Below are 27413 nucleotides of genomic sequence, written 5' to 3'. Positions count from 1 at the left end.
TTGGCAACAACAATATGAATTTTTAATTGCAGAAGAAATTGAAAGTAATCTTATGTATAACAAACAAAGATTTTTTGAACATGCAAATAAGCCGGGTAAAATGTTAGCTTGGCAACTCAAGCAGAAAGAAGAAGAAAAAACCAATAACCCAAATGGCAAGATTACAAGAATAAAAGAGGAGATATTAGAAATATTTGTAGAATTTTATACAAATTTGTACAGAAAAAATGTAGTCTCAGAGGTAGAAATGGATAAGTATCTTATTAAAGGGGACTGGGGGAAAATAACACAGGAAAATAAAGATTTTTTGTATTCTTTAATAACTAAAGAGGAGTTGGAAGAAGCAATAAAGAAAAGTAAATTAAATAAATCTCCCGGCCCAGATGGATTTAATGTATCTTATTATAAAACATTTAAAGATCAGTTAATTCCTTATTTATTGGAAGTAATGAATTTAGCATTGAAAGAAGGAATTATTCCTCAAACTTGGAAACAAGCAAATATAACATTAATACCAAAGGTAAATTCTGACATATTGGAAGTTAAAATTTTTAGGCCAATTTCATTGTTAAATGCCGATTACAAATTATTTGTAGCAATTTTAGCTACTAGATTAAAAAGAGTATTAAATCAAGTAATACATGAAGATCAAGCTGGTTTTTTACCTGGAAGGTTGATGAGTCAGTCTGTGAGGGTGGTAATTGATCTTTTAGAATATGCAGAACAAGATACAACACCAATAGCTTTGATATTTTTGGATGCTGAAAAAGCTTTTGACAATGTCAATTGGCAGTTTATGTTTAAGATATTAGATTTTATGGATTTTGGTGTGAATTTTAAAACAGCTATAAAAGGAATATATACACAACAAACTGCCAATTTGATTATAAATGGGTCACTATCACCAAATATTGAAATACAAAGGGGAACGAGACAGGGATGTCCTCTTTCCCCTTTACTGTTTATTTTAGTATTAGAACTTTTACAGTATAATTTTAGAATAAATGATGATGTAGTTGGTGTACGAATAGGTAGAAATCATTATAAACTTAAAGCATATGCGGATGATTTAGTTTGTTTTTTGATTGATCCGATTGAACAAATTGACAGATGGAATAAAATTTTGGAGGTTTATGGAAAGCTTTCAGGTTTTAAAATTAATAAAACTAAAACCAAGATTTTAACTAAGAATATGACTCTTTCACAACAACAAATATTAACAAAAAAGACGGGGTTTATTATTGAAAATAAAGTTAAATATTTAGGTATATGGATATCAAATAATAATCTTAATTTATTTCAAGATAATTATGTGAATCAATGGCAACAGATAAAAAAGGATTTGATAAGCTGGGAAAAACTGCCATTATCATTGTGGGGAAGAATTTCGGTAGTTAAAATGATGATATTACCTAAAATGCTTTTTTTGTTTCAAAACCTCCCAATAGTTAAGGGTGTACAGATATTTGATGTCTGGAAAAAATATATTATGAGATTTCTCTGGGGTAAAGAAAGACACAGGATTGCATATAATAATTTAATTGAACTGAAGGATACGGGAGGATTTGGTCTACCAGATTTGAAAATGTATTATCAAGCAGCATGTTTCACCTGGATCAAACATTGGATTCTCTTAGAGAACCCGAAATTATTAGAATTAGAAGGATTTAAGTTGAGATTTGGGTGGCATGCTTACTTGTGGTATGAAAAGGAGAAAGTAAATAAAGAATTTAATTCTCATATTATTAGGAAAAATCTATTAAAAATATGGAATAAATATAAGGATGTTTTTGAAAGCAAAACTCCCGGCTGGATTAATCCTGTAGAAGCATTTTTGAGAAGGGGTATACATTTAAATTTGGATGGTAATAATTATAGAGAAATGATAGAATATAAAGATGGTACATGGGTATTGAAATTAAAAGAAGAACTTCAGATTAAAGACTGGTTTATGTATTATAAATTAAGAGATGTTTTTAATAAAGATAACAAGTTGGGTTTTAATCAAACCAAATCGAAATTTGAGATTATACTATCTAAGGGCAATAAAGGATTGATGGGGAGGGTATATAAATTACTTATAGAAATAAATTTAGAACAAGAAAAGATTAAGCCGGTGATGTTGAAATGGATGAGAGATTTAGGTTATAATATAGATTTGGAAATATGGGAAAATTTATGGAAAAAGGAATTTAAGTTTACCATTTCAAATGAAATAAGAGAGAATTTGTATAAAATGTTTTATAGATGGCATATAACCCCAGTATTGTTAGGTAAAATGAAGAAAGAAGATGAAGCTTTATGTTGGAAATGTGGTATGGAAATAGGTACATTTATGCATGTTTGGTGGTTTTGTAAAAAAATAAGGAGGTTTTGGAGATTAGTTTTGAATGAAACTAATAATCTGATTAAATTAATAATCAAGAGCGATCCCGCCTTTTGCTTATTGGGTATTTCAAAAAAAGATTTAGATAAAGGTGATAGAGTCATATCTCAATATAGTTTTGCAGCAGCAAGAATTATAATTGCAAAAAAATGGCAGCAAACAAATAAACCTTCAATTAAAGAGTGGAGAGAAAAATTATGGATGTATATGCGGATGGCCAAAATTACAGCTTCTTTACATGGTAAAGATATGGAGGAATTTAAATCTACATGGTCAAAGGCCACCGCATATTGGGATAAAGTGGCAAAAACGGATTTTAAAAGTATAGTTAACGAACTATAGTATAATATGATTTTAAATATGATATAATTATAGATATTTTATTTTGTAATGTCATAACACTCCATCGGAAGTCCAATGGTGAAGGGCACTGTGGTGGGGGGGTGGGATTTGGATTCAGGGCACGATGGAATTTAGTGAATTGAATATTGTATTAGTGGATAAGTAGTGCGCTGAACATGTGTTTTTCTTTTCTTTTTATATGTATTATTTTTTTGTTTTTTTAATTTTTTTATTTTTTTTGTTTGTTTTATTATAAAAATAATAAAAAATATATATATATATAAAAAGAAAAACATTAGGCTAGTAGGATCAGCTGGGCTGCGGGGACACCATAACAAAGACGCAGGTTTGAAATGCAAGGGTGGTTTATTTCATGAATCGTTCAGCAAAAGGGACGCAAAGCCAGTTCACTCCAGCCAGAGGAGCGCATAGTGTACATGCACAAAGGTACAGGGGGTGGGGGGAGAAAGTTACCTCTGATTACCCCTCCACACACACACACACTTTATATCTGGTGCAACCTGGGTCGTTTGCACTCTGGTGGGCCTCACTGATCAAAGGGCATGTTAAAGAAACTGGCCCAGAGGAAAAGACAAGCTGGGGCAAAGTGAAGACAGACATAATAGTTGTAGGGCAGTGCAGGGCTACTTTGGAGGTGCTCCCATGCCATTTGTGCAAATGCGGTTTTCTCTAGGATGGCGCTACTGGGAGAGGGGGATTCTGAAAACTGGTACCGAAAGCCAGTTGTGGAAGGTACTGATTGGCTAGCATCTGGAGGTCAACCAGGTAGTCCTGACCCCCCCACCCCCACAATCCCCAGAATAAGAACTGGCCCTGTCTCTTGCTCAGAGATCATGTCTGTCTTGCTGAATCAGGCTGGCCTAACTCTCCCCAACGGGGGACACGAAGCAGGTCTGCTGAAGCTGGGAATGGCGTGAAGGCGGTTCAGAAGGCGGGTGGTTCTGGCCTTTCCTGGCCTTGCCCCATGACCTTTCTGATCCAAGGAAGGTAGTCAGCGACACGGGTGTAAACTGACGGTGGCACTTGGAAGCCGAAGGAGACAACCCCGTGAGCGGCTCCATTGCACACCAGAGCGCTTCCGGAATCCCCCTGAGAAAATTAAACATATCAGGCAAACAAAAACACCTTAGTTTGACGGAAGAAGAAATTTCCCAAGTTGCGGTCCCTAAATCTAGACACTTGCAAAATTCTGTCTATGCTGTTTGTGTGCCACAAACATAAGATTATGTAATCAGTGGCTCTTGCGACCCCAAGGGATCTGCCTCGATAGGAGGCTTTCCTTGAGGGGTGATGCCTCACCTTCTCCATTTCTTGTTTAGCTGGATCCACATTACTGCCTCTCACATCCTCCCCCTTCTCACTCTCCCTTTAAAAAAAATGTCAACTCTTTGCTGCCTCTGTGTGTGTGTGCATGTAGACTTTTCTTCTTTTGTGGATGGGCTATGTTGGGAAAGAGGGTTGGGGTCGAGTTACATTGAGAAAATTAAAAATATCAAACAAGCAAAAACGTCTTAGTTTGACAGAAGAAGAAATTTCGGAAGCTAAAGTCCCAATGTCCAAAGCAGCCATTTCCTCCACAGGAACTGATCTCCATTGGCTGCAGATCAGTTCTAATAGAAGGAGATCTCCAGCCACCACGTGGGGATTGGTGACCCTAGTTAAGAGGAGGCCAAAGGGCCGATTTAACTAACCAGCACATCTTGAAACCTCCCAAGGACTTGGGAAGCTTGACATTTTTTTGGGGGGGGGGAAACCAAGATGGCGGCACTCACGTTGCTGACATCACAGAGCTTGGAGCGGCCCCCTGCGCAAACCATGCCGTCGGTGAGTTCTGGGAAGAACTGCAGGCACTTCCTGCGGCCAGGGAAGGTGACGTTGGTCATAAAAAGCTTGGATGTGCCTTCATACCGGTCGTCGATGCGTCCCCAGCCCGCGACAACACATTCTGTGTTTTTGGGGAGATCGTTTTCGGTCTGTGGTAAAGGAATGACTTGGACGTATTTGTTGAGCTTGGCTTCGCGATCCAGCTGTCGGCAAGGAAACAGAAGGGAGAACGTTAGTGCTGAAAAATTACCTGCCCTCAGTAGCCCACCTTCTTAGGAGCCGCTGACAGAGTGGTCTTTTTGAGCTAAACAAGGGAAAAGAGCTGAGATATGAGGGTTGCCAAGTCCAGGTAGGTCCTGGAGCTCTCCCGGAATTACAGCGGATCTCCAGACTACAGAAATCAGTTCCCCAGGAGAAAACAGCAGCTTTGGCAATTGGACTCTATGGCATTATGCCCCGTGCAGGTCCGTCCCCGAGCTCCACCCCCCAAATCTCCAGGAAATTTCCATGCCATAATTGGTAACCTTATGTGACATGCAGGAAACAACAGGTGACCTAATGACAGGAACATGAGTTGTGATTCTGTAATGGGAATAACTGGAAGACAAAACCACAGCTGAAGTTGAGAAGCAGGAGAAACAGAAGCTGGTTGGAAAGAAATTTCAGCAAAGTGTCTCAGTCAGGGAGACGGTGAGCAACCTCCTCTTGGTGTTGCTACTAGGGCTCTGCATATCGATAAACGCGAACCCAAAAAATACTGAAAAAATGCCATGTCAGTAAATTTCGGGTTTGGGGAAGATGGCGAAGCCGAATTTGCAAACCCCGAAAAAGCAGGATAAATATCTGCCTTTTTCAGGAACGGCTCTCCACAGCTCCTGGGGTGGCATTTTTGCAGGTAGAGTCCCCATCTTTTCAGCATGGTTCCAAGGGGCTCTCCTTGCATGATTCCCAAGTTTGGTGAAGATTAGGTCAGGGGGTCTGGAGTTATGGGGTCTGGAAGGGGTCGCCCCTATCCTCCTCCATAGAAAAGAAATAGCGAAGTGGCTGTATTCCGATTCTTTAGTGGGAACTTCGCTATGTATCTCTATGGAGGAGCCGGGCAAACTTTCCCATGGTTTAAAGCCCGGCTCCTCCATAGAGATACACAGCGAAGTTCCCACTAAAGAATCTGAATACAGCCACTTCGCTATTTCTTTTCTATGGAGGAGGATGGGGGCGACCCCTTCCAGACCCCATAACTCCGGACCCCCTGACCCAATCTTCACCAAACTTGGGGGTTCTTGCAAGGAGAGTCCCTTGGAGCCATGCTGAATATTTGGGGGCTCTACCTGCAAAAATGCTCCCCAGGAACCGCGGAAAGCCCCATAGGCTTCATTGGACCCGAATTTTTCGGGAAAACTTGGGGAAAAGCTGAACTCCTATATTTACTGGTATGGGAATTTGGCTTATTTCAGGTTCCCCCCCTAAAAAAAACGAATCTGGTCCAATAAACCCAAATCCTAAATTTACCGGATTATTATTATTTTTTTGCACAGCCCTAGTTGGTACTTCAGACAAGCACTTCTCCTGGCAAGCTGCCAGTTCCTTTGTGATGCCCCAGACGGTGACCAGAGTGAAGAACAGAAAAGATGATGGATCATTTCTGGAATTCATAAATGGCTTCATGAATCCCCTGAGAATATCTAGCCTGTTGTGTGGCTACATTTCCACCCTTGTGTTTTCCAGTTGAAGCTGACAAGGTTTACCCCCCCCCAAATCCTTTTCACAAATAAAATTAATTTCTCTTGAACTCTAATACTCTGCTCCCCCAATCTGAGTTTTTGCAAGTAAACCAGTATTGTATGAAGTTATGATTTCTTCAGCAGTCTCTACTTGCAAGAGAACTGGGCTGGCCCTGCAAAGTATCCCTGGCGCTCCCGGCCACTAAGGGAGGAGGAAGAAGAAGAAGAGAAGGGGGATTTTGTACCCCAATTTTCTCCATCTTTAAGGAGTCTCAAACCAACTAAAAATCACCTTCCTCTCCCCACAACAGACACCTTGCAAGGTAGGTGGGGCTGAAAGTGTTCAGAGAGAGCTGTGACTGGCCCAAGGTCATCCAACTGGCTTCATGAGGAGGAGTGGGGAATCCAACCTGTTCCCCAGATTACAGTCCGCCACTCCTAACCACTGTGTGTGTGTGTGTGTGTGAGTGCCACCTGAAGACCTTTCCTCTTACCTTCAGGAGAAGAATGTCATTGTATGGCGTTCCACCATATAGCTTGTAGTCTGGATGTTCATGAGCACTTTCCACACCGAACACTTGCTGGGTGTCTTCTACAGCGTTCAGATCATGAGCTCCCAGAATGACAAGGATGTCTCTTGGGAAAAGAAAAGGAAGACAAAAAGCCAATTTGGATCAAATGTACCAGCTGTGGTTCACGACCTGTTGACGCCTGGGACACAACCCCTACACATCCTGGAACTCAGACCCGTCCCCACACAGCCTCTCCCGGCCCCTTCCCCTCCACCGGCTACCGCCTGATGGACCTTCTGGACTCCACCAGAGGACTCACCCGTTGCAGTGGGCTGCAGACATCACCCACTGAGGGGCCACCAGGAAGCCCCCGCAGCCAAAATTTCCACCTATTTTCAGAGCTGCTACATAAGGTCGAGAGTGTGGGGGGGCTTCGTGCCCTCCGACGATCTGGCTGCGTAGAGTGCCTGAAATACACCAAAACTGGATGTGGGTTTGCCTTGCTTGGAAACAGATGGAGTTTCGGTCGGAGTGAGACCCGTTGATTAGGAACACAGGACTTCTTGTGCTGGATCAGACTAAAGCCATTCAAATCTATCTAATGCCTTTTTAATCCTACCCTTCCTTCAAGAAACTCAAAGTAACATACATGGTTCTCTGCTCCTCTTAGTTTCATCCTCCAAACAACCCTGTGAGGGAGCTGAGGCTAAGACTTGCTGAAGATCATCCAGTGAACTTCATAGCAGAGTGGGATTTTGAACCCGGTTCTCCCAAATCTTTGTCCAGTAATCTAACCCCACTACTCCAGCGTTCAACCATGGCCAGACAAAAGCCTTGGGAAATTCCCAGGCAAGTCATTTGGTTCCGGCAACTGGAGGCAGACTGCTTCCAACAAATGAGGCTCCATTTGGCGTTTCTTCAATTTGTCTTCTGAAAATAGCTTGCATGAATGCATTTTAACTCCAGATGAGTTAAAGAATTCCATAAATAAAATTTGCATTGTGTCTCAAAATATCTGGCTCCAAAAATGTGTGGGGTTTATCCCTGTGCAAAATGGTTTGGCTCGTCCCAGTGTGGTGTAGTGGTTAAGAGCAGTGGATTCTAATCTGGAGAACGGGGTTTGATTCCCCTTTCCTCCACATGAGCAGCGAACGCTAATCTGGCGAACCGGGTTGGTTTCTCCATTCCTCCACATGAAGCCAGCTGGGTGACCTTGGGCTAGTCACAGTTCTCTCTGAACTCTCTCAGCCCCACCTACCTCACAAGGTGTCTATTGTGAGAGAGGAAGCCAGTAGGTTGTCTCTGCCCACTGAGATACTTTTGCGTAGTTTACACAGATAAATAATGCTGTTGGGAAATCAGTGTACCTTGTGATAAATAATTCCCCCAAATAAACAATGTGCTGTACGTAGAACAACACAGGGTCAAAATGGGAGACAGTTGGGATTCTCCCCAATAAGCAGATTAACCACAGAGCAGGAATGTGCTACTTACCACCAAAGGCCACATGGGCAGCTAAGGAGGCCAGAAGGAAGAAACCCAGACTCGGGTAGTGCTCCATTTCGGACTCCTTCCCTGGGGTGTTCTTCTAACACTGTGGCAACTTGATCTGTCTGGCTCTCATCTTCGTATTTTATCGACCGGCTAGTGACGGTTGAAGCCACGAGGGGATACCATCAGATCTTTCCGCCTGTTGTATCTGCCATCTCTGCAGTTACAGACAAAGATGATCAGTTTGAGGTCTGGTCTTTGGGGAGGGGACAAGAGAAATAATGTGGATGAGAGATTGTTGCAAAGAAAGCTGTTTATATTGTGCATTCGGGATGATTGGTACCCTCTTGAGTCCTCTTTGGGATGATAAGAACATACGCATGTAAGAAGAGCCCTGCTGGATCAGACCCAGGCCCATCAAGTCCAGCAGTCTGTTCACACAGTGGCCAACGAGGTGCCTCCAGGAAGCCCCGAAGCAAGACGGCTGCAGCAGCATTATCCTGCCTGCGTTCCACAGCACCTAATAGAATAGGCCTGCTCCTCTAATACTGGAGAGAATAGGTATGCATCATGACTAGTATCCATTTGGATCACTAACCATGGATAGCCCTCTCCTCCATAAACATGTCCACTCCCCTCTTCAAGCCTTCCAAGTTGGCAGCCAACAGCACATCCTGGGGCAGGGAGTTCCACAATTTAACTATGTGTTGTGTGATGAAATATTTCCTTTTGTCTGTTTTGAATCGCTCACCCTCCAGCTTCAGCAGATGACCCCACGTTCTGGCATTATGAGAGGGAAAAATCTGGTGGAACCATTCCTGCCCTTTAGGTCCTTCATATGGTCCTGATCCATCTCCTCACACTTGCACATTTGAAGAAGCAGTAGACAGGTGTTTCAGTTCTTCTGTTCCATCCTGAACATCACACCAAACTAAATAGCTGTCGATACTAACAAGGGCTTACAGAGCTGTAGGACTTTTATGGGGAATGATCCAAACAGCGTCCTGGGTATTCGCACTGCCAGCTTCTAATCTCTAACCATGCACTCCTCTAACTAATTTGCAAACCCTTCTTATGTGACAGATGAGATACCAAGGCAATGGGGGAGGGGAGGGTAAGATGGACAGAGGCAGAATTTCTACCCACTGCCAGACCAGAACACACAGTTTACCAGTCAGCAAAACACAGTGCGGTTGTCAAAGCATGAATAGGTCAGAGCATGACCTATAGGTCAAAGCATGAATAGGTCAGCATGGCAAAGGGATGGCTCAGAACATAGACAACATCCTGCTGGATCACACCGAACGTCCAGCATCCCGCTTCATCCAGGGGCCAACCGTATGCCTATGGAAAGACAAAAAGGAAGGCATGGAGCCCACAGTCTCCCCAATTTTGCTGCCTCCATCAAGGGGTATTCAGAGGTACAATGCCCCTGGACATGGAGGTTACATCATGGCTAAGATCCACTAATTGATCTTTCTTCCATGAATCAGTCTGATTCCCCTTGAGAACTATCTCAGGGTTTTTCCACACGCTCGACTTACTCCTGCCTTGATTGGCAGTCAATCCGCAAGCATTGGAATCGGTTTGGGCATGATTCTTCCACGTGTCGGGCCCCCCTCTGCATTTTCACACTTGTGGAATCAATTTATGTCCTTCTGCGTGTGCCTTTGATAACCAGGATCTTCAAGGGAGGGTGCTGTCAACATTGTTGGCAATCACAGCAACCCTCCCCACGTTTATTTTCTTGTGCATGCTTATATTGATATCATGGCTGTATTTTTTAAAAGGCACTAAAATAACGAAATACCAGTATACCATTGTAAAGATAGGTTAAACAGGTTCTCTGAATTCCCAGCTTTCATTTAAAAAATTAAGTCTCTGTCCCCTCCCTTTGCAGAGATATAAGGGGCAAGGCATACCTCCTCAAGGGAAGAGGCTAGAGATTTACTTAAAAAAAAAAGAAAGCTGGGAATTCAGAAGACTTTCTCGACCTATTAGTACAACGGCTATATTGATATATAGATATTTCAGAGACGTTTTTTGAACAAAATCAAAAACTAAGCCACTCATCTTCAGAGCCGGTGGGGGGGAAGTGCGCGTGGTTTGACTAGGGTGACAATCTTAATAATTGAGAAGTGGGTCAGAGGTGGGTGAGGGTGGGTGGAACAAAGAAAACCGACGGAAACATTGCTCACAAGGAAAGAGGCAACTCAAAAGCAGCTTCCAGAAAAAGATTGTGGTATAAGTGGTCTCAAAAGAACCGGGAAAATCCAGGAAACAAAAACCTCAAGAAAACCGAAGTGAAAACTAAAGGCACAAAAATGTGTGCAGAAATCAGGGGATGAACAGAAGCAGTCTGGGGCCAGAAGTGACAAAAAATGCAATTCTCCTCTCCTCCATTTTATGCAGATTAAAAGTGGACAGGAGTCTAAAATAGTCCCAGAAAAGGCCCTCCTCTTGCCTTTTACTGACAGAAAAAAAGTTTGAAGACTGGCAATATTTTTGTGATTGCCTAGCAGTTCTCACAATGCCAATGAAATCTTTTTCTTAAATATACAAGTGCAGCTTCTGTTATTTTGGGGGTATTTTTACCCCCTTCCCCATTGTATTTTATTAAATTTCAGCTGTTTCTGCAAACCTGGGGCTTTCCTCGGGTTTGTAGAAAGATCTGTTTTGTCGGTTTGTGGTCTCAGTCTCCAGATTTAAGTATCCACAGATGGAGCTGTGTTGAGAATTTTTATATCTATACACACACACACAATATTATATTCCCAATTCTCCCTTTAGTATCTGTGGGAAGAGAGTGTAAGATGACGTGAGTGGAAATCTAAAGATACCCTCAGATAAAATAGAAACAGATTCGTGATGTAGAAATTATGCATTTTACTTCATTTATTTTCATTTCATTTATTTCACTTACTTGATTTCCCCCCAGTGGGGACCCAAAGTCACCATTCTCCTCTCCTCTATTTTATCCTCACAATAACCCTGTGAGGTAGGTAAGGCTGAGAGTGTGCGGCTGGCCCAAGGTCATCCAACGAGCTTCCATGGAAGAGTGGGGATTCAAACCGGGGTTGATCCAGATGGAATCCAACACTCCTGACCACTGCACCACACTTGCTCTGAGGAGAAAGAAAATGCATGGTAACTATAGAGAGGTGACCTGGCCATAGGCTAGGAAGGCAGAAGCTGAAAGCTGGATGATCCTTGTAAAGGATCCTTGTAAAGGGGAAGAACACACTGTCCCACTAGGGTTGCCAACCTCCAGGTAATAGCTGAAGATCTCCCGCTATTACAACTGACCTCCAGCGGATAGAGATCTGTTCCCCTGGAGAAAATGGCCACTTTGGCAACTGGACTCCATGGCGTAGAAGTCCCTCCCCAAACCCTGCCCTCCTCAGGTTCCTCCCCCCAAAATCTCCAGGTATGTCCCAACCCGGAGCTGGCAACCCTACGCAGCACCCATTTGAAGGCCTATGAGATGGTACAGATAGCAGCAAAGATGAAGGGGTCTGGAGACCAAGTCCTATGAGGAAAGGCTGAAGGAGCTGGGTGTGTTTAGCCTGAAGAGGAGAAGACTGAGAGGGATAGGAGAACCATCTTCAAGTACTTGAGGGACTGTCACATAGAGAGGATGGTGCCAAGTTGTTCTCTGTTGCCCCAGAAGGTCGGACCAGAACCAACGGGTTGAAGTTAAATCAAAAGAGTTTCCGTCTAGACATTAGGAATAACTTCCTGACAGTGAGAGCGGTTCCTCAGTGGAACAGCTCCTTTCCTGGAGGTTAGTGGAGCTCTCCTTCCCTGGAGGTTAGATGGCCATCTGCCAGCAATGCTGTTTCTATGACCTTAGGCAGATCAAGAGAAGGAGGGCATCTTGGCCATCTTCTGGGCATGGAGTAGGGGTCACTGGGGTATGTTGGGGAGGTAGTTGTGAATTTCCTGCATTGTGCAGGGGGTTGGACTAGATGACCCTGGTGATCCCGTCCAACTCTATGATCCTATGATTTACTCCTCAGGTTTTTAAAAGATAAGGTGAATGAATAGGGTTGCCAGCTCCAGGTTGGAAAATTCCTGGAGATTCTGGGGGTGGAGTCTGGGGAGGGAAGGGACTTCAGCATGGTATAATGCCATAGAGCCCAATTGCCAAAGCAGCCATTTTCTCCAGGAGAACTGATCTCTGTCATCTGGAGATCAGTTGTAATTCCAGGAGATCTCCAGCCACCACCTGGGTGAATTATACAAATGTAGCCTTCAGTAATTAAAATAATTAAGCTAAATAGTGTAGGGTAGGATCAAGACCGATCGCTGACTTGGCGCTGCTGACGATAGAGTTGTCATCCGTTGCGCAACTTGCGAGGCTAAGAGGAAGCCCGATTCAAACATCCAACGAAGAAGCTACCATGTTTTCAAACTTAAACCTCATGCGTCTCCACCCTTCCTGGTCTACAAACCACACTTTATCAAAAATCAGGTAAGCAGGAAACTGAAGATGGTTCAAGTCCTAGCTCAGCATTCTCTACTTTCTGCCCTCTTCATGTAGTTTTGTTGATCCAATGGAGGAAGTTTGCAATGTGGCATAAGCTGATGGTGGAATCTGGAAGATGTGAGAGTCTATCCCACGGGCACACCAGAGTGCTTCACCAATCCCTAAGAGAAATTTAAAAAAAAGAAAAGAAAACTTGGGTTTGGGGATGATGGAAATTTCTCAAGCGAAGGGAACCCGTTTCTCCCCAAAAGTTCTGCCTTTGGTGTCTGCCACAAAATATAAACGGAATATACAACTTCACGTATGCACTGATGGGATCTGTGCTGATAGTGACAGATCAAGAAAGGGATCTTGGGGCAGTAGTGGATAGCTCGATGAAGATGTCAACCCAGTGTGCGGCTGCTGTGAAAACAGCAAATTCCATGCTGGCCACAATTAGACGAGGAATAGACAATAAAACTGCTGGTATCATACTTCCTTTGTACAAATCTATGGTGAGACCACTCTTGGAATACCATGTACAGTTCTGGCCACCACACCTAAAAAAGGATATTGAAGAGCTTGAGAAGGTGCAGAAAAGAGCAACCAAAATGATTATGTTGCCAGCTCTGGGTTGTGAAATTCCTGGAGGTTTGGGGTTGGGGGAAGGTGGGATTTGGGGATGGGAGGGGACCCTTCACAGTGTAATAATGCCACAGAGTTCACTCTTCAAAGCAGCCATTTTCTCAAGGGGGATTAGTTGCTGTAGTGTGGAGATTAGTCTGGAAGAACTCCAAAAGCCTCACCTGGAGGTTGGGAGCCATAATATACACTCGCTGAATAATTAAAGGCTCCTGTGAGCACCGAAGCACTAACCCAGAGAAGAGGCTACCTACAGTGTCTCTGCATGAATCAGTGCTGTTGGCTTGAGACCATTACCTTTTTTTTTTGTGGTCATAATGTTTATTCACTGGTGAATGTTTTTACATCCTCAAGGGAGACACTTTGCACATGGAAAGTGTAAGTTATGCAAGGAGAAAGCCAGTCGGCAGGTATACTACTTGCCCACGATTTTACAATTACGGTCTTATGCTTAACCCACAAATACAAAGAGGATATTGGCCTAAGTCCTGCCACTTCACTCAACCAAGCCTGAAGACTTCCCCCGGCCTAAAGAGCTTTCCTCTGATGGAAGCAGCTCTTCATCTAACAGACGTTTCCCCCTTCAGATTTCGCTGAGTCAAGTGGTGAGATACAGGCCATTCATTTCTGTTAAAGAATATGGCTCCCGGGTGGACTGCATGAGAAGCAGGTTATCAGCATTTAAAGTGTCTAATAGTTTAAAATATTTCAGCAGCAGTGCTTGGTAATAGTTTGCAAAATAAGGTACAATAGGCTCAAAAAGATCTCAGCAAGAATGTATACTATTGCTCTGTCATCTTCAAAAGACTTGTGTGTGCGCGCGCCATCAATACGGTTGCCAGCTCTGGGTGGGGAAATACCTGGAGATTTTGGGGGCAGAGCCTGAGGAGGGTCGGGGTTTGGGGAGGGGAGGGACTTCAGTGCCATAGAGTCCAATTGCCAAAGCGGCCATTTTCTCCAGGGGAACTGATTACTACTGCCTGGAGATCAGTTGTAATAGCGAGAGATCTCCAGCCACCACCTGGAGGTGGGCTACCCTAGCCATCAAGTTGCAGGTGATTGGCGACCCCAGCAAGAGGCTTTCAAGGCAAATGAGGCAGAGGCAAGGCTGACGGTAATGGACTGAGGGTCTCATTCAGTATAAGTAGGGTTGCCAACCTCCAGGTACTAGCTGGAGATCTCCTGTTATTACAACTGATCTCCAGCCGATAGAGATCAGTTCCCCTGGAGAAAAGGACCGCTTTGGCAACTGGACTCTATGGCACTGAAGTCCCTCCCCTCCCCAAACCCCTCCCTCCTCAGTCTTTGCCCCAAAAACCTCCCACCGGTGGCAAAAAGGGACCTGGCAACCTTTAAGGGAGCTTTGTGTGTGCTCCTCTGTGATTGCTCGGCACAAGCTCTCTCGTGAAGCAGCATGCAGTCTGCCATGGCAAAGGAGATAATGAGGTCATGATAATGATTAGAAATCCATCAAGAACAGAAGAGTAAAGGTCATGGCAGTAGGGCTGTTGATTCGGTTCGGCCCTAACTGAAAATCAGCGAATTTCCCCTGATTCGGTGGTTTTTAGTTCGGGAGGAACCGAACTCAAAACTGGCGGGCAACCGGGGGGGGGCCGAATTCAGCGAGTTCGGGAGTTCGCGAATAAATCCGGCAAATTCAGGGCCATCAGTAAGCAGCATAACCGTCAGTAAGCAGCATTCTTCTCCCCCGGCCAATCGGTGGCCAAGCTGGGTCTTCTTCTGGCCAATCAGTCAGGATTGAGTACTGGAGGAATCAGCTGATGTGCGCCCGGCCAGGGAGAGAGAGAGAGAGAGCGAAATCCTCGTGTGTGTGGGGTGGTGGTGCTTGTGCACATTTGCTCCTTTCTGTGGCTGCAGGGGGCGTATTTTTTGGGGTACAGACACAAAACTTTCAGTGGAGCTTCAGATGAAGCTTCTTAAGATACACCACAAGTTTTGTAAACATTGGGTCAGGGGGTCTCGAGATATGGGCTCTCCCCCTTTTCCCTCCCCCCCTTTTCCATTTATGTGGCTGCAGGGGGCGCTTTTTTGGGGATATAGCCCCCAAATTTTCAGCATAGCTTCAGACAATTATTCTTAAGATACCACCCAAGTTTTGTAAAGATGGGTTCAGTGGGGGCAGAAATATTGCCTCCCCTCTTTTCTCTTTCCGTGGCTGCAGGGGGCGCATTTTTGGGGGTGCAGATCCCAAACTTTGAGCGGAGTTTCAGACAAGTGTTCTTAAGAGACCACCCAAGTTTTGTGAACATTGGGTCGGGGGGTCTCGAGATATGGGCTTTCCCCTTTCCCCTATTGGGATGAATGGATCAGCCGATCCTGTGTGTGCATCTCCAGAGCAAAATGTCCCGTGCCTAATTGGAATCATCTTGGATTACAAGTCCTCCCCAGCCCCTCCTGATGGAACAGAAGACAGCCACAGTAAGACCCCTTTGGGGGCTTTAATCTATAATTTTTCTCCTGTGTATGTGTGTGTGTGGGGGGGGGGGGAAGCAGAGTCTGTGTGTGTGTGGGGAGGGAGCAGTTTCTGTGGGTGGGGGGGAAGCCAAAGGGGGCTTTTGTCGGTTCTGCCTGGGGTGTGTGTTCCCCCTCGAGTCTCTCGCTCCCTGGTTTGAGGGGGGAGGTTTCAGTTGTGTGTCTTCTGGTTTTCCCTGTTGCAAAGGTGTTGTTTTACAAGGTTGTGTTGCTTTGCAGTTGCTTTGCAAACTGTTGTCAGGGCTGGGAGCTTTGTGCGTGGGCGGCAAGCTCTGCTGAGAGATGCACATTAAGGGTGGGGGGAACCCCTTTCAGGGCCCATATCTCAGCCCCCCCTGACCCAATCTTTACAAAACTTGGGAAGTCTTTCAATAAACGTCCTTTGAAGCTCTGCTGAAAGTTTGGGACCTCTAACCCCAAAAATGCCCCCCCCAGAGCCGCGGAAAGGCGCGATTGTGTTTTTAATGGCTTTATTCGGCCGAATTTTTTCCCCGAACTTTGAATTCCCGCCGAATTGAACGGACCCGAAGTGGGGGAGTTCGGACTTCGGCATATCCCGAATCTAAACGGGCCGAATTCTGCCGAATCCGAACTATACCGAATTTTTTTTAATTCAACAGCCCTACATGGCAGGTCAGTCCTGGAGGTCACAATCATGTCACAATCTCAAAAGTGGTTTCATAGGCCTAAATGTGCATTTTCTATACCTGAGCAAGCTACAGCCCAAACCGTTTACATTCACATCTTCGGTTACCTCTAAAGGGCTGCACCACACAATATGTTCAGAACAATGTAGCTTTAGATACTAGTCTTCCCTGCTTACTCAGGTGTGTATTGCTAAATAAGTCAATATTGCAAGACTCCTAGCAAGACAACTGACTCACTAATAACCCCCCCGATGCTGTTTCTGCACAGGAAAATGGCTGGGGAGGAGACAGGAATGCTCCCACCCTGTGGAAGCATTCCAAGTCTGTTTGGGCTCCCTTTAAGAAATCATTCCCTGCAGCTTTTGCACAGCTGTGGGGAACCCAAATTGGGTCCGGACCTGAAGTACAAACGGGTTGGCCTGGACCCAGCTCATTAAAAACCTGAACATGGAGCTTGGCCATCAAGCATTCTGTATTCAGGATGCCGGCGGCAGCATTGAGCCTCCATCGTTTTCTAGGTGCATTCTGCAGCTTCCAGATCATAGAACAAGCGGTCCCTTTGAGCCACGAAAACACACACACACACAAAAGGAACAACCGGCTTGGATCGTCTCTGGCTTAGAACAAAGGCAAGGGGCCGAGGCTCAATGGTAGAGCCTCTGCTTGGCATGCAGAAGGTCCCAGGTTCAATCCTCGGCATCTCCAGTTAAAGGGACTAGGCAAGTAGGTGGTGTGAAAGACCCCTGCCTGAGACCCTGGAGAGCTACTGCCGGTCTGAGTAGACAATACTGACTTTGATGGACCAAAGATCTGATTCAGTATAAGGCAGCTTCATGTGTTCATGTGACCATGGGGGGGGGGCTGTGCCTCAGTGGCAGAGCATCTGCTTGGCATGCAGAAGGTCCCAGGTTCAATCCCTGGCATCTCCAGTTAAAGGGACTAGGCAGGTAGGTGATGGGAAAGACCTCAGTCTGAGACCCTGGAGAGCTGCTGCCGATCTGAGTAGACAATACTGACTTTGATGGACCAAAGGTCTGATTCAGTATAAGGCAGTTTCATGTGTTCATGTGTTCAAGCGTGTGCACCAAACGGCAGGACTGTGATGCACATTCAACCTGAGCAACGTTCTCCACGATCCTGAGTATTACTCAGTAAAACTGAAAGGCCTCTTTACTAGCTGCAGGTTTGATACGGCTTGAGAAGCATGGGGTTACCGCTTTTCTTCATCATATCGTTCTTCCTTTTAGGATCCTAACTGCACAATAACCAAATCATAAGGAGCTAGGGGTCTGGCTGAAAAGAGAAAAGCAGTCACTAACGCCTTCCCTGAGCACAGGGAAAGGAAACCAATTAAGTATCTCATTCAGGAATGAGTACAAGTAAACAAGCGGACAGGAAGTAGTGAATTAAGCAAAGACTAGGAAGTTATTAGTCAAGCATGCAGATGCAGCAGCATCTGTGGACCAAAAGAGAGAGAGAGGAAATTAACAGCTTAAATGAGATGATTGCAGAGTGAAGTAGAATGGGACGTTTGGGGATGGGCCTCGATGGTTATTTACAGCCATGTGAGGGGTTGTATGGACCCCCCCTGCTGCAATTCTGCTTGCAGCTGGCTATGGATTCTTCAACAGTAGGAGAAAGGTGACCACGTGGAATCAACTTGGGGCTTTTCCTTTGGAGAGTGAGCCCTTCAACAATGAAGGGGGTGGTGGTTAGAACTGTGCCTGCCGGATGCAAATGTTAGAGACGCGCTTGATCACAAGAGAAATTTGGGGAAATCTCTGGCCCCACGCATGTGATCCAGCTCTTCTCTGCATTTTCAACAACAACAACAACATAATGTACCACTTGCCCTCTGTGTATTGCAAAACAATTTCTAATATCCATTGGCTCAGGGAAGCGTGTTTCCCCTCGCCCAATTTGAGAAGGAACCCACAGGATTTGGGGGGAAAGGGGAGTCCGAGGGGGGCCCCTCTCCCTCCCCGAAGACTTGAGCGGCTCTAGCCAGCGGTGCTGGCCGTTTCCTTCCCCCTCCCCTTACCCGTTTGGGTGGGGTCCATCCTGTAAAATGTGGTTTTACAGCTCACTGTGTGTGTAGCAACGGCTCCTTCCTCTTGTCTGCTAGGTAGGGGAAACGCCGCTGACAAAACCAGGCAGCCACATGGGCACTTGGCCAGTCAATCACTGTTTGGAGCAGAGAGCAGGAGTGGCATCCGTCTGAGCAGGTGAGTCAAGATGGGATGAGGAGGAGGATGCGGGCCTTAATCCAGCAGCTCCATCCGTTCCTAGATACATCCACCTGTCCCCCTTTCAATCCAGCTTTTCCCCTTTACTGTCAATCTCCGTAATCCCCCCTTTCACATCTTCTACTGAACCATCTTCAGCCTTTCACCTCAGCCTGGAGCATGGAACCATTTCACTTGTCCCTCATTCCCCTTTGCTCTCTTTGCGTCATGGAGGGGCCTACAGTTTAGACCCTTCCCAATATGTAATTCAGGCACAAAATGCAGACTGAAAAGGTGGGTCTTATCTCTTCCCCCCTTATTCTGTTTTCCAGATTGAAAATCCCTCCTCCTGTAGCTGCTTTAAGCCCTGCTTGGGGGAAAAAGACAGGCACTGATTTCAGGCCTGTCTTTTTTTATTTTTTCCTGCCAGCGCAGCCCAAAGCAGCTGCAAGAGGGACGGGAAACTGTGCCAGAGTTAAACCTCTTCCCCAGAACTGGGTCCCTGATCCATACCAGTCGCAAACACCCCACACCCAGCTTTTTGCAACTACATCAGATGCCAGGGCTTCATTGATCCTTGATGCCACATGCAGCTTTTCATGGAGAGATTCCTGCATAGTTTTTATCTTTCTTTAACCACCCCACATGATTTTTTTCACCTTAATATATATATTTGAAAGGAATATGGCAATACCACTCCAGTGCGCTCAGAGCATGCCCTGTTTATGCCTCCCACACTGGGGTCATACAGCATTTATCTCTAACCTTCTCAAGTTCAACCTTTAACCCTACAGCGGTATCTGTTTGTCTCCTTCTTGTGGTACTTCAAACTTTTGATCTTCCCACATTGAGCGCTCTGCCAGGATCCTCTGCACACTTGCTGCAGAATTATGCTTTGCCAAGAATTATGGGCTGTGCTCTAGGGTGCATCCATCTTGCATAGGGTCCTGGGGGAGGGGGCTGCCTTGAGAGTGCCCCAAAGCTCACCCCCCTCCCCAGCCATGTAGTGCAGGGGGAAATCAGCAGCTACCTTGCAGGGGACTATGACTGCCGTTACTGGGGAATCCCCAATAAGCTTTGGAGGAACGGCAGAGCAGTTTGGAAATGATTGCTCTCGAGTGACAAGCAGCAGCCGCATCTCTGACGGTTGTGTTGAAGGGGGGAGTTTGATCAATGCACCTTGTCCCACAAGGAAGGGAAAAGCTGCACCAGCCAAATCCCCTCTTCTGCATGCAAACTATATGAGGCCTTTCTTGCTCTGCATCTGTGCCCCTGCCCTTTTTCTCCTCTTTCACACAGGGTGCTTTCACACATGCCGAACAATGCACTTCAATCCGCTTTCAGTGCACTTTGCAGCTGGATTTTGCTGTGTGAAAGGGCAAAACCCCCTTGCAAACAATCATTAAAGTGCATTGAAAGTGGATTGAAAGTGGATTATTCAGTGTGCTTGAAAGCGCAGACTGTCTTTTGCTTTCTCTTAAACCTCCTACCTGAAAGGGGGGGGGGGTGTTGCCAGTGGCGCAAACCCCCTAGAGTGGGGTTGTGTGCCACCCATTCGTTGGTCACAACCCCCCCCCCCACAGTGGAAGAGCAACGCTCTGAAGATAAAGTTTGTGAGTTGTTCAGGATGAAGTGGAGTGGCAAAATTGAGGCTGTGTTGCTGGTCGCCTCTGGGGGGAGGGGGTTAAAAGGACCCCCTTTGCCTGTGTTTCAGAGGAAATGACTATACTATCAAAATTTGGTTTCTGCAAGAGCACATCTTGCTGGTCACGTGATGAGAGAGGCTCGCCAGAAGGTCCTTGGGATCTTATAATCCTGTTTTTGGAGAAAGGGGTTAATCTAGAAGGTCTCGGGGGTGGGGGAATCCTTCACGAGTTTGTTATTTTACAAAATGCTCTGTATTTTAAACCAACATGTCCCGAATCAGGAAGGCAACTAGTTTCTATGTGCAAATAATAATAATAAGTTTTAAATTTACCCTGAGGGGTATGCTTATAGAAGCATAGAATCATAGAGTTGGGACTACCAGGGTCATCTAGTCCAACCCCCTGCACAATGCAGGAAATTCACAACTACCTCCCCTTACACACATCCAGTGACCCCTACTCCATGTCCAGAAGATGGCCAAGATGCCCTCCCCTCTCATCATCTGCTTAAGGTCATAGAATCAGCATTGCTGACAGATGGCCATGTAGCCTCTGCTTAAAAACCTCCAGGGAAGGAGAGCTCACCACCTCCCAAGGAAGCCTGTTCCACTGAGGAACCTCTCTCACTGTTAGAAAATTCTTCCTAACGTCTAGACAGAAACTCTTTTGATTTAATTTCAACCCGTTGGTTCTGGTCCAACTTAAGATAATGTGTTGGAACCAGCAATGCACAAGAGGAAAGGGGAATATACTTAGTGCAGTACAGAAATCGTGCAGCGGATAAGTAAACGACAGGTTGCAAACAACTCAATCCAGACAGATTTCCAGTGTCCCGACAGGGATGTGTGGGGGCTAAACGGCCCTTTAAACAGCCAGTTCCCAAGTCACCTAAGTGGTTGGAATGTGCTCAAGCCCATTTCCAGATGAGTGAAACAACCCGGAATCTCAAAATGTGTTGGGCGTATGAAAGAGCAGGTTCTGCAGAACCTGGTGCCTATCTGTTACCTTGCAGAAAATTACTCTCCCCCCACCCTCGTCCTTGCTGTTGAGGGCAAATAGCCCTCCCACCTGAGGGGCCGTGGCTCAGTGGTAGAGCATCTGCTTGGCATGCAGAAGGTCTCAGGTTCAATCCCCAGGGGCATCTCCAGTTAAAGGGACCAGGCAGGTAGGTGATGTGAAAAGACCCCTGCCTGAGACCCTGGAGAGCTGCTGCCGGTCTGAGCAGACAATACCGACTTTGATGGATCGAGGGGGGTCTGATTCAGTAGAAGGCAGCTTCATGTGTTCATGTGTGTTCACCTCCCCCCATGCACTGATTTGGAGAAGACTCAGAACCGTAAATCAGCTGCATTTTACTACGAATTTCTGGCACCCACCTTAAAAAACAACACACACACACACACACACACAGAGGCATTGGTAGAGGTGATGTCACTAGCTGGAGGAAATCTTCAACAACAGGAAACCGTGCCCTCCGGTAACCTCTTATCATTTTGAGAACCTCCCTTGTTTACCTGTTTTCTTCACTATCTTTTGTAGAACTGTGAGCGACTGCGGGAGAGCTTCGTGCCACCGTCTTTCCAGGGGGGCTGTGACCTGCTTGACACTGATTCTGCTGCAAATGGTGCAAGGAATTCTGGTCTTCACCCCGCTGGTTCTCTTTCTCCAGGTGCACATCCATTAACCTCTGGTCCTTACACCATCTCCCTCATCACCCACGACGATTGCCTCCTCTACTGCAAGCTCGAATGCCATTTTGCATCCGCTGCTGTAACACTTACGGCAGTGGGCGCTGGATTTCTTTGGTCGGAGGCTGAGGCAGTCACTGCCCTGACCTTCACTTTTGCTCAGACATCTGCCCTTCATGCAATAATAAATTGATTCCATTCGGATCCCTCGGACGGTTTAGTTTTCAGGGAGATGCCTGGCGGGGGGCGTATCTGGGAGTCTTCCTCCTCCCCGCCTTCGACACTTCCCACAGAGCTCCTGGAGGCCCAGCTCGGTTTGGTCCGTGGCACGGACCTCTGCCTTCACTATGCCACCGCAGATAACAGCAAACTCATCCTGCACCACTACAACCTCACCGGGAGAATGGATGGGCGGCGACCCCGGCAAGACAACATGGGTACTCTTAAGGTGGTCTTTCTCACTGCCGGCTGCCTCATCATCCTGGTGAACTTGCTGGTGCTCACGGCCCTCGTTCGAAAATTGCGAGCCCGCCGGTGGGTCTACTCGTGCATCGCCAGCATCACGCTCAGTGACCTCTTGACTGGGGTGGCCTATATGGCCAATCTCTGCCTGTCCGGCAGCAGGACCTTCCACCTGTCACCCACGATGTGGTTCCTCCGGGAGGGGGTCCTCTTTGTCGCCCTGGCAGCCTCCACCTTCAGCCTGTTAGTGACCGCGATCGAGCGCTACAGCACCATGGTGAGGTCCATTGCCGAGAACGAGGCCAGCAAGAAGGCCCGCCTGAGAGGTCTCTTATGCTTCTGCTGGGTCCTGGCTGTCATCATTGGCTTGCTCCCTTTATTAGGCTGGAACTGCGTTTGCGATTTGCCCAGCTGCTCCACGCTGCTGCCCCTCTACTCCAAGAACTACATTAACTTCTCGGTGGTCATGTTCATGATTATCTTGGCAAGCATAGTGGTACTGTATGTCTCCATCTATCGCCAGGTCCAAAGAAGCACCTGGCAAGTGACATCGAAGTCTGGCCGCAAGAGGTCGCTACGGCTGCTGACGACAGTGTTGATAATCCTTTTTGCTTTTATTTGTTGCTGGTTCCCCCTCTTCATCCTCCTACTGATGGACATCTTTCCTGAGACGAGGAGCTGGAAGCTTCACAAACACTTGGACTGGGCTTTGACCTTGGCGGTGGCCAACTCATTCATCAATCCCATCATCTACTCCTTCAGAAGCAAGGAAGTGAGGAGAGCGGTCGTGAGCTTACTCTGCTGCTGCTGCCCTGGAAAATGCCGTACTGTCACTGATATCCCGTCAGGCTCTTCCACAGGCACGGAAAGCTCCTTGAAACCCCAAGACAGTTTCCGAAATTCCAAGGGGCTCAATGCGAGGAAGGCCAGAGAGACTCTTTCCAGTAATTCCAGTGCAATGACCTCCATGCCAACAGAAGACATGTCAGAGTGGCAGCTGGATAGAGGAGAGGAAAGCTGCATAAGTTGTGCTGGATTCCTAGAAGGAGGGCTGGATAAAAACCTGATAGGCACTGTGAACTGGAATCTTGACTCTCCTGGACATGAGGAGCAAGATTCGCAATTCAGCTTAAAAAGCTATTAGTCTAGGAATGTGTGTTCCAACAGGTGACTGAGAAGACAACTAGGAGATTCAGCCAATAGCAGGGACATTCCCATTCTTGTGGCATCTTCCTTGGACTTGCTTGTGTGTGTCGCTTTCATGTATTCAATCAGTTTTCAAATTCAGTACATACAATCCTGAACAACAGGATATTCCAGTTTTCACTGATACATCATGCTAAACCAGGGTCAAGGAACCTTGAACTAAGGTTAGTGAGACCTCCAGATTGAGAGACATCGGCGAGTTACGCTTGGCTGGCTAATCAGAATCATAGACCAAACCGTGGGCTTGTAAACCATGGTCTGTGCTAACTAAGGTTTGGTGCAACGTGCACATCAACAAGCTGCTGTGACAGCTACTGTGCCATCTCCCGAGGTCTCTGGAGAGCTGAAGAGACGGGAATTGACAGCAGCTCTTAACCATGGCTTGCCTAACCATACAAAACCTCAAACTGGGAGATGGATTTTCCAACTGTAATTAGCATAAAAGCATGGCATAACTCAGTATCTAATTTGAGCCATAAATTTGGTTCAGAGGCCGCACCAAACCAGGGTTAGTAGGACCATCCAAATCAGACCACTCCACTGACTATGGCCAGGGAGGATACATCAAGCAAGAAACTGAAACCACGGTTTGAAGTCGGCTGGTTAAATACAGTCGATCTTAACTGTAGCTCCACACGACATGCAAATTCTGGTTCAATCCCAGCTTGTTCCCTGCCTGGTAACAACGGCAATCACGGGTGGGGCGTGGGAGGCAACAATGGTGATGAAACCAGCACTTGTCAAGGATCTGCAAGATGAATTCTGGTTTTAAAAACTGACTATAGTTAAACGAGGGCTGCCCGGTTGCCAGGACCAAGCCACTGAGTTTGGGACGTTGGGTTTTTAAAAATTAGGATACACTCATGATAACAATTGAATGTGTTCTATATTGCAATGCCCTTTCAGCGAGGGGTGGGGGGAAAGGCCTGCTCTGTTACCGACCCATGTTAATGGTCCACTAAAACAGAATGGTTCCAGTTTTATTACCACTTGGGTCACAGCTGGTCGCCTGCTGATCATGATCAGTGAGAGAGAAACTGGCACAGATATTGCTAAGCTTGGCCACTCGATTACTCTGAGCGGTTTCACCCAACAGTATTTAATCCAAGCATGTTACTTTTTTTAAAAAAATGACTGAATATTTTCCTGAGTAGACATTTTACATAGACACTGTGAGAGTTCTGCAGGCACAAGTAACAACAGACTCTTTAGAACTGGAAAAGAGAGAGCTGGAACCAAAAATTCTTCTCTCAGGAATCAGGATAGGACATTCCATTGGGAGATGTGCTGCCTGCTTGAAGGAGTGCCTATGTCCTACTTGTATGCTTGTAAATAAAGCAAAGATTACAAATTGTCTCCAGGGCTCACTGTCTCTCTCCTGCCTTGGTCACCCAACTACTTCGGGGCTTCGTTTTGATTATGCTTGCATTTTCTGACCTTCAAAAGTCACCTCACGCTCCCCGTGCATTTTTCAGGACGCTGTTTTACCCCGAGTTTAAGGACTGCGTCGAGCCCGATTCAACGGCTAATCCTGTGCATAGGCTTGCTTTGGGGTTTAGCTCCCCATGCCCATCCTCACTTCAACCCCTCCCCCTATAAGCCATCTTTTTTGTTTGTTTGTTTGTTATCGCAGGAGAGGATTCTGAAACAGTCACAAAAACCATCTAGGAGGCTGCATATTTAGTCAAGTTCACAGTGAGTGTTGGTCAGTTTCAGATTTAGACCGATCCAACAGTTTTTGTTTTTTTGTTTTGTTTGCGAGTGCAGGATTATCAAGAGGATGCTGAAATAGTCACAAATGATCTATGAGGCTGCTCATTTGTCAGTTCCACAACGAATGATAGTCAGTTTCAGGCCTTGGCAGGATCGAACAGAGCCGGGCTGATTTGCTGCCCTCCCCTTTTAAGTGTGGAAGACCCCTGCATTGAGATAGCCAGAAACAAATGGGTCGGGGGGCGGGTTTGTCCAGACCCTTCTCTGCTTTGGCTGTAAAATGGCCACTCGGTTCAGATCAAATGAAAGAATCCTGCTGTGAGGCTGGTGGGGGCTGGTGAAGTATTTTTTAAAAATACATTACAGCAAATTACAAAGCAGCGTTTATTGGGGGAGTAACTCCCGCGTGGCTCAGAAGCTCTGCATTTTCCCTGGGGTTGCATAATTGATCACGAGGTACTCCTGGAATTTTGCCGGGGGGAAAGGTTTCTGTGCATAGTGTTTTCAGGATTCGACTGCATATAGTGCAGTTAGAGAGTAGCAGATCCAATGGAAACACACCATGCCTAAAAGGCCTCTGTCTCTGACTATTTGGACATTAAAACTGCAGCATCTCAGCTCAATAAAGTTGGCAGCTCTGTAATTTTTCTCCTCCAAGTTTTTCACCCAGGCGAAAAGGCTGTGTGATATAGGCCAAACGTGTCAGATCTCGGAAGCTATCCATGGTAGGTACTTGGAAGGGAGACCACTAAGGAAAACTCTGCAGAGAAAGGCAATGGCAAACCACCGCTGCTTCTCACTTACCTTGAAAGCCCCTTGCTGGGGTTGCCATAAGTCGGCTGCAACTTGATGGCAGTTATGTACATAAGGTTCTCCCCAGTTTCCAGAGTTTCATTTCCTTGGTCTTTTTTCTTTCTTTTCGAAAGCAGAAAAAATATATTAGAAATCCTTAGAATCATAGAGTTGGAAGGGGCCACCAGGGTCATCTAGTCCAACCCCTGCACAAGACAGGAAATTCACAACTACCTCCCCCCTCACACACACCCAGTGACCCCCCTACTCCATGCCCAGAAGATGGCCAAGGTGCCCTCCCTCTCACGATCTGCCTAAGGTCATAGATTCAGCCTTGCTGACAGATGGCCATCTAGCCTCTGCTTAAATACCTCCAGGGAAGGAGAGCTCACCACCTCCCGAGGAAGCCTGTTTGATAAAAGGTAAAGGTAAAGGTCCCCTGTGCAAGCACCGGGTCATTCCTGACCCATGGGGTGACGTCACATCCCGACGTTTACAAGGCAGACTTTGTTTGCCAGTGCCTTCCCCTGTCATCTTCCCTTTACCCCCAGCAAGCTGGGTACTCATTTAACTGACCTCGGAAGGATGGAAGGCTTGGAAGGCTGAGTCAACCTTGAGCCGGCTACCTGAAACCAACTTCTGTCAGGATCGAACTCAGGTTCGAGCTTTTGACTGCAGAGCTTTTGACTGCAGTACTGCAGCTTAACACTCTGCGCCACGGGGCTCCTGTATGTTTGATGGTAGTGCTCTATACACATGCCCGTTAGTACGGGGAGGGGAGAGAAAGATGCAAATGAATCAAAACCCATGGCCGAATTTGGAAGAAACAAGGGAACGGAATTGGGGATTGGTGTGTGTGTGTGTGGCCCTGCAATTAATAGATTTGTGGTTCTATATGTTGTGCACTGGAATGCGATTCAGGAGGGCCAGGCCTTTCCGTAATTGGCAGGTTTGGTTTTCTTCTCACCTCGAGCGTGGAGAACGTAGAGTACCGGCTGTTGCAAAACTGCCTACCGGGCAATCCTTGTACTGATTGGGCAATGCTTTGCTGCCTGTGCAGAGGTCGAACTGCTCCAGTATGCAAACAGAGAGAAAAGGGGAGGGGAAGAATTGCTCCACTGATGTCACAACAGC

At 46.3% G+C, this 27413-nt stretch overlaps 2 protein-coding genes across 2 annotated transcripts; one reads left to right on the top strand and one right to left on the bottom strand.

The window, feature by feature from the left end:
- Window positions 1–3673: 3673 nt before the first annotated feature.
- Window positions 3674–8367, bottom strand: LOC130473834 (mast cell protease 2-like). Its single transcript, XM_056845446.1, has 5 exons — window positions 8301–8367; window positions 7126–7273; window positions 6789–6930; window positions 4522–4776; window positions 3674–3838 (listed from the first exon to the last, which is right to left on the bottom strand). The coding sequence occupies exons 1-5, from the start codon at window positions 8365–8367 to the stop codon at window positions 3674–3676; spliced, it is 777 nt and encodes a 258-aa protein (XP_056701424.1).
- Window positions 8368–22338: 13971 nt separating this feature from the next.
- On the top strand, window positions 22339–23712 carry S1PR4 (sphingosine-1-phosphate receptor 4). Its single transcript, XM_056867610.1, has one exon. It carries the CDS (start codon window positions 22339–22341, stop codon window positions 23710–23712), a length of 1374 nt encoding a protein of 457 aa, XP_056723588.1.
- Window positions 23713–27413: the final 3701 nt, after the last annotated feature.

The sequence above is a fragment of the Euleptes europaea genome, chromosome 2 (genome assembly GCF_029931775.1).
Source record: "Euleptes europaea isolate rEulEur1 chromosome 2, rEulEur1.hap1, whole genome shotgun sequence".
Lineage (NCBI taxonomy): Eukaryota > Metazoa > Chordata > Lepidosauria > Squamata > Sphaerodactylidae > Euleptes > Euleptes europaea.
The sequence above is the reverse complement of the archived record's forward strand: the minus strand, read 5'-3'. Positions and strand labels throughout refer to the sequence as shown.

Excerpts from the sequence above, each read along its gene's own strand:
- LOC130473834 (XM_056845446.1), bottom strand. The coding sequence starts at position 8,367 with ATGGAGCACTACCCGAGTCTGGGTTTCTTCCTTCTGGCCTCCTTAGCT. Across the intron at positions 7,274-8,300 it reads TGCCCATGTGGCCTTTGGTG|GCACTCTACGCAGCCAGATC; the intron begins GTAAGTAGCACA and ends GGTGTATTTCAG. Across the intron at positions 3,839-4,521 it reads AGCTCTGTGATGTCAGCAAC|GGGGATTCCGGAAGCGCTCT; the intron begins GTGAGTGCCGCC and ends TAATTTTCTCAG.
- S1PR4 (XM_056867610.1), top strand. The coding sequence starts at position 22,339 with ATGCCTGGCGGGGGGCGTATCTGGGAGTCTTCCTCCTCCCCGCCTTCG.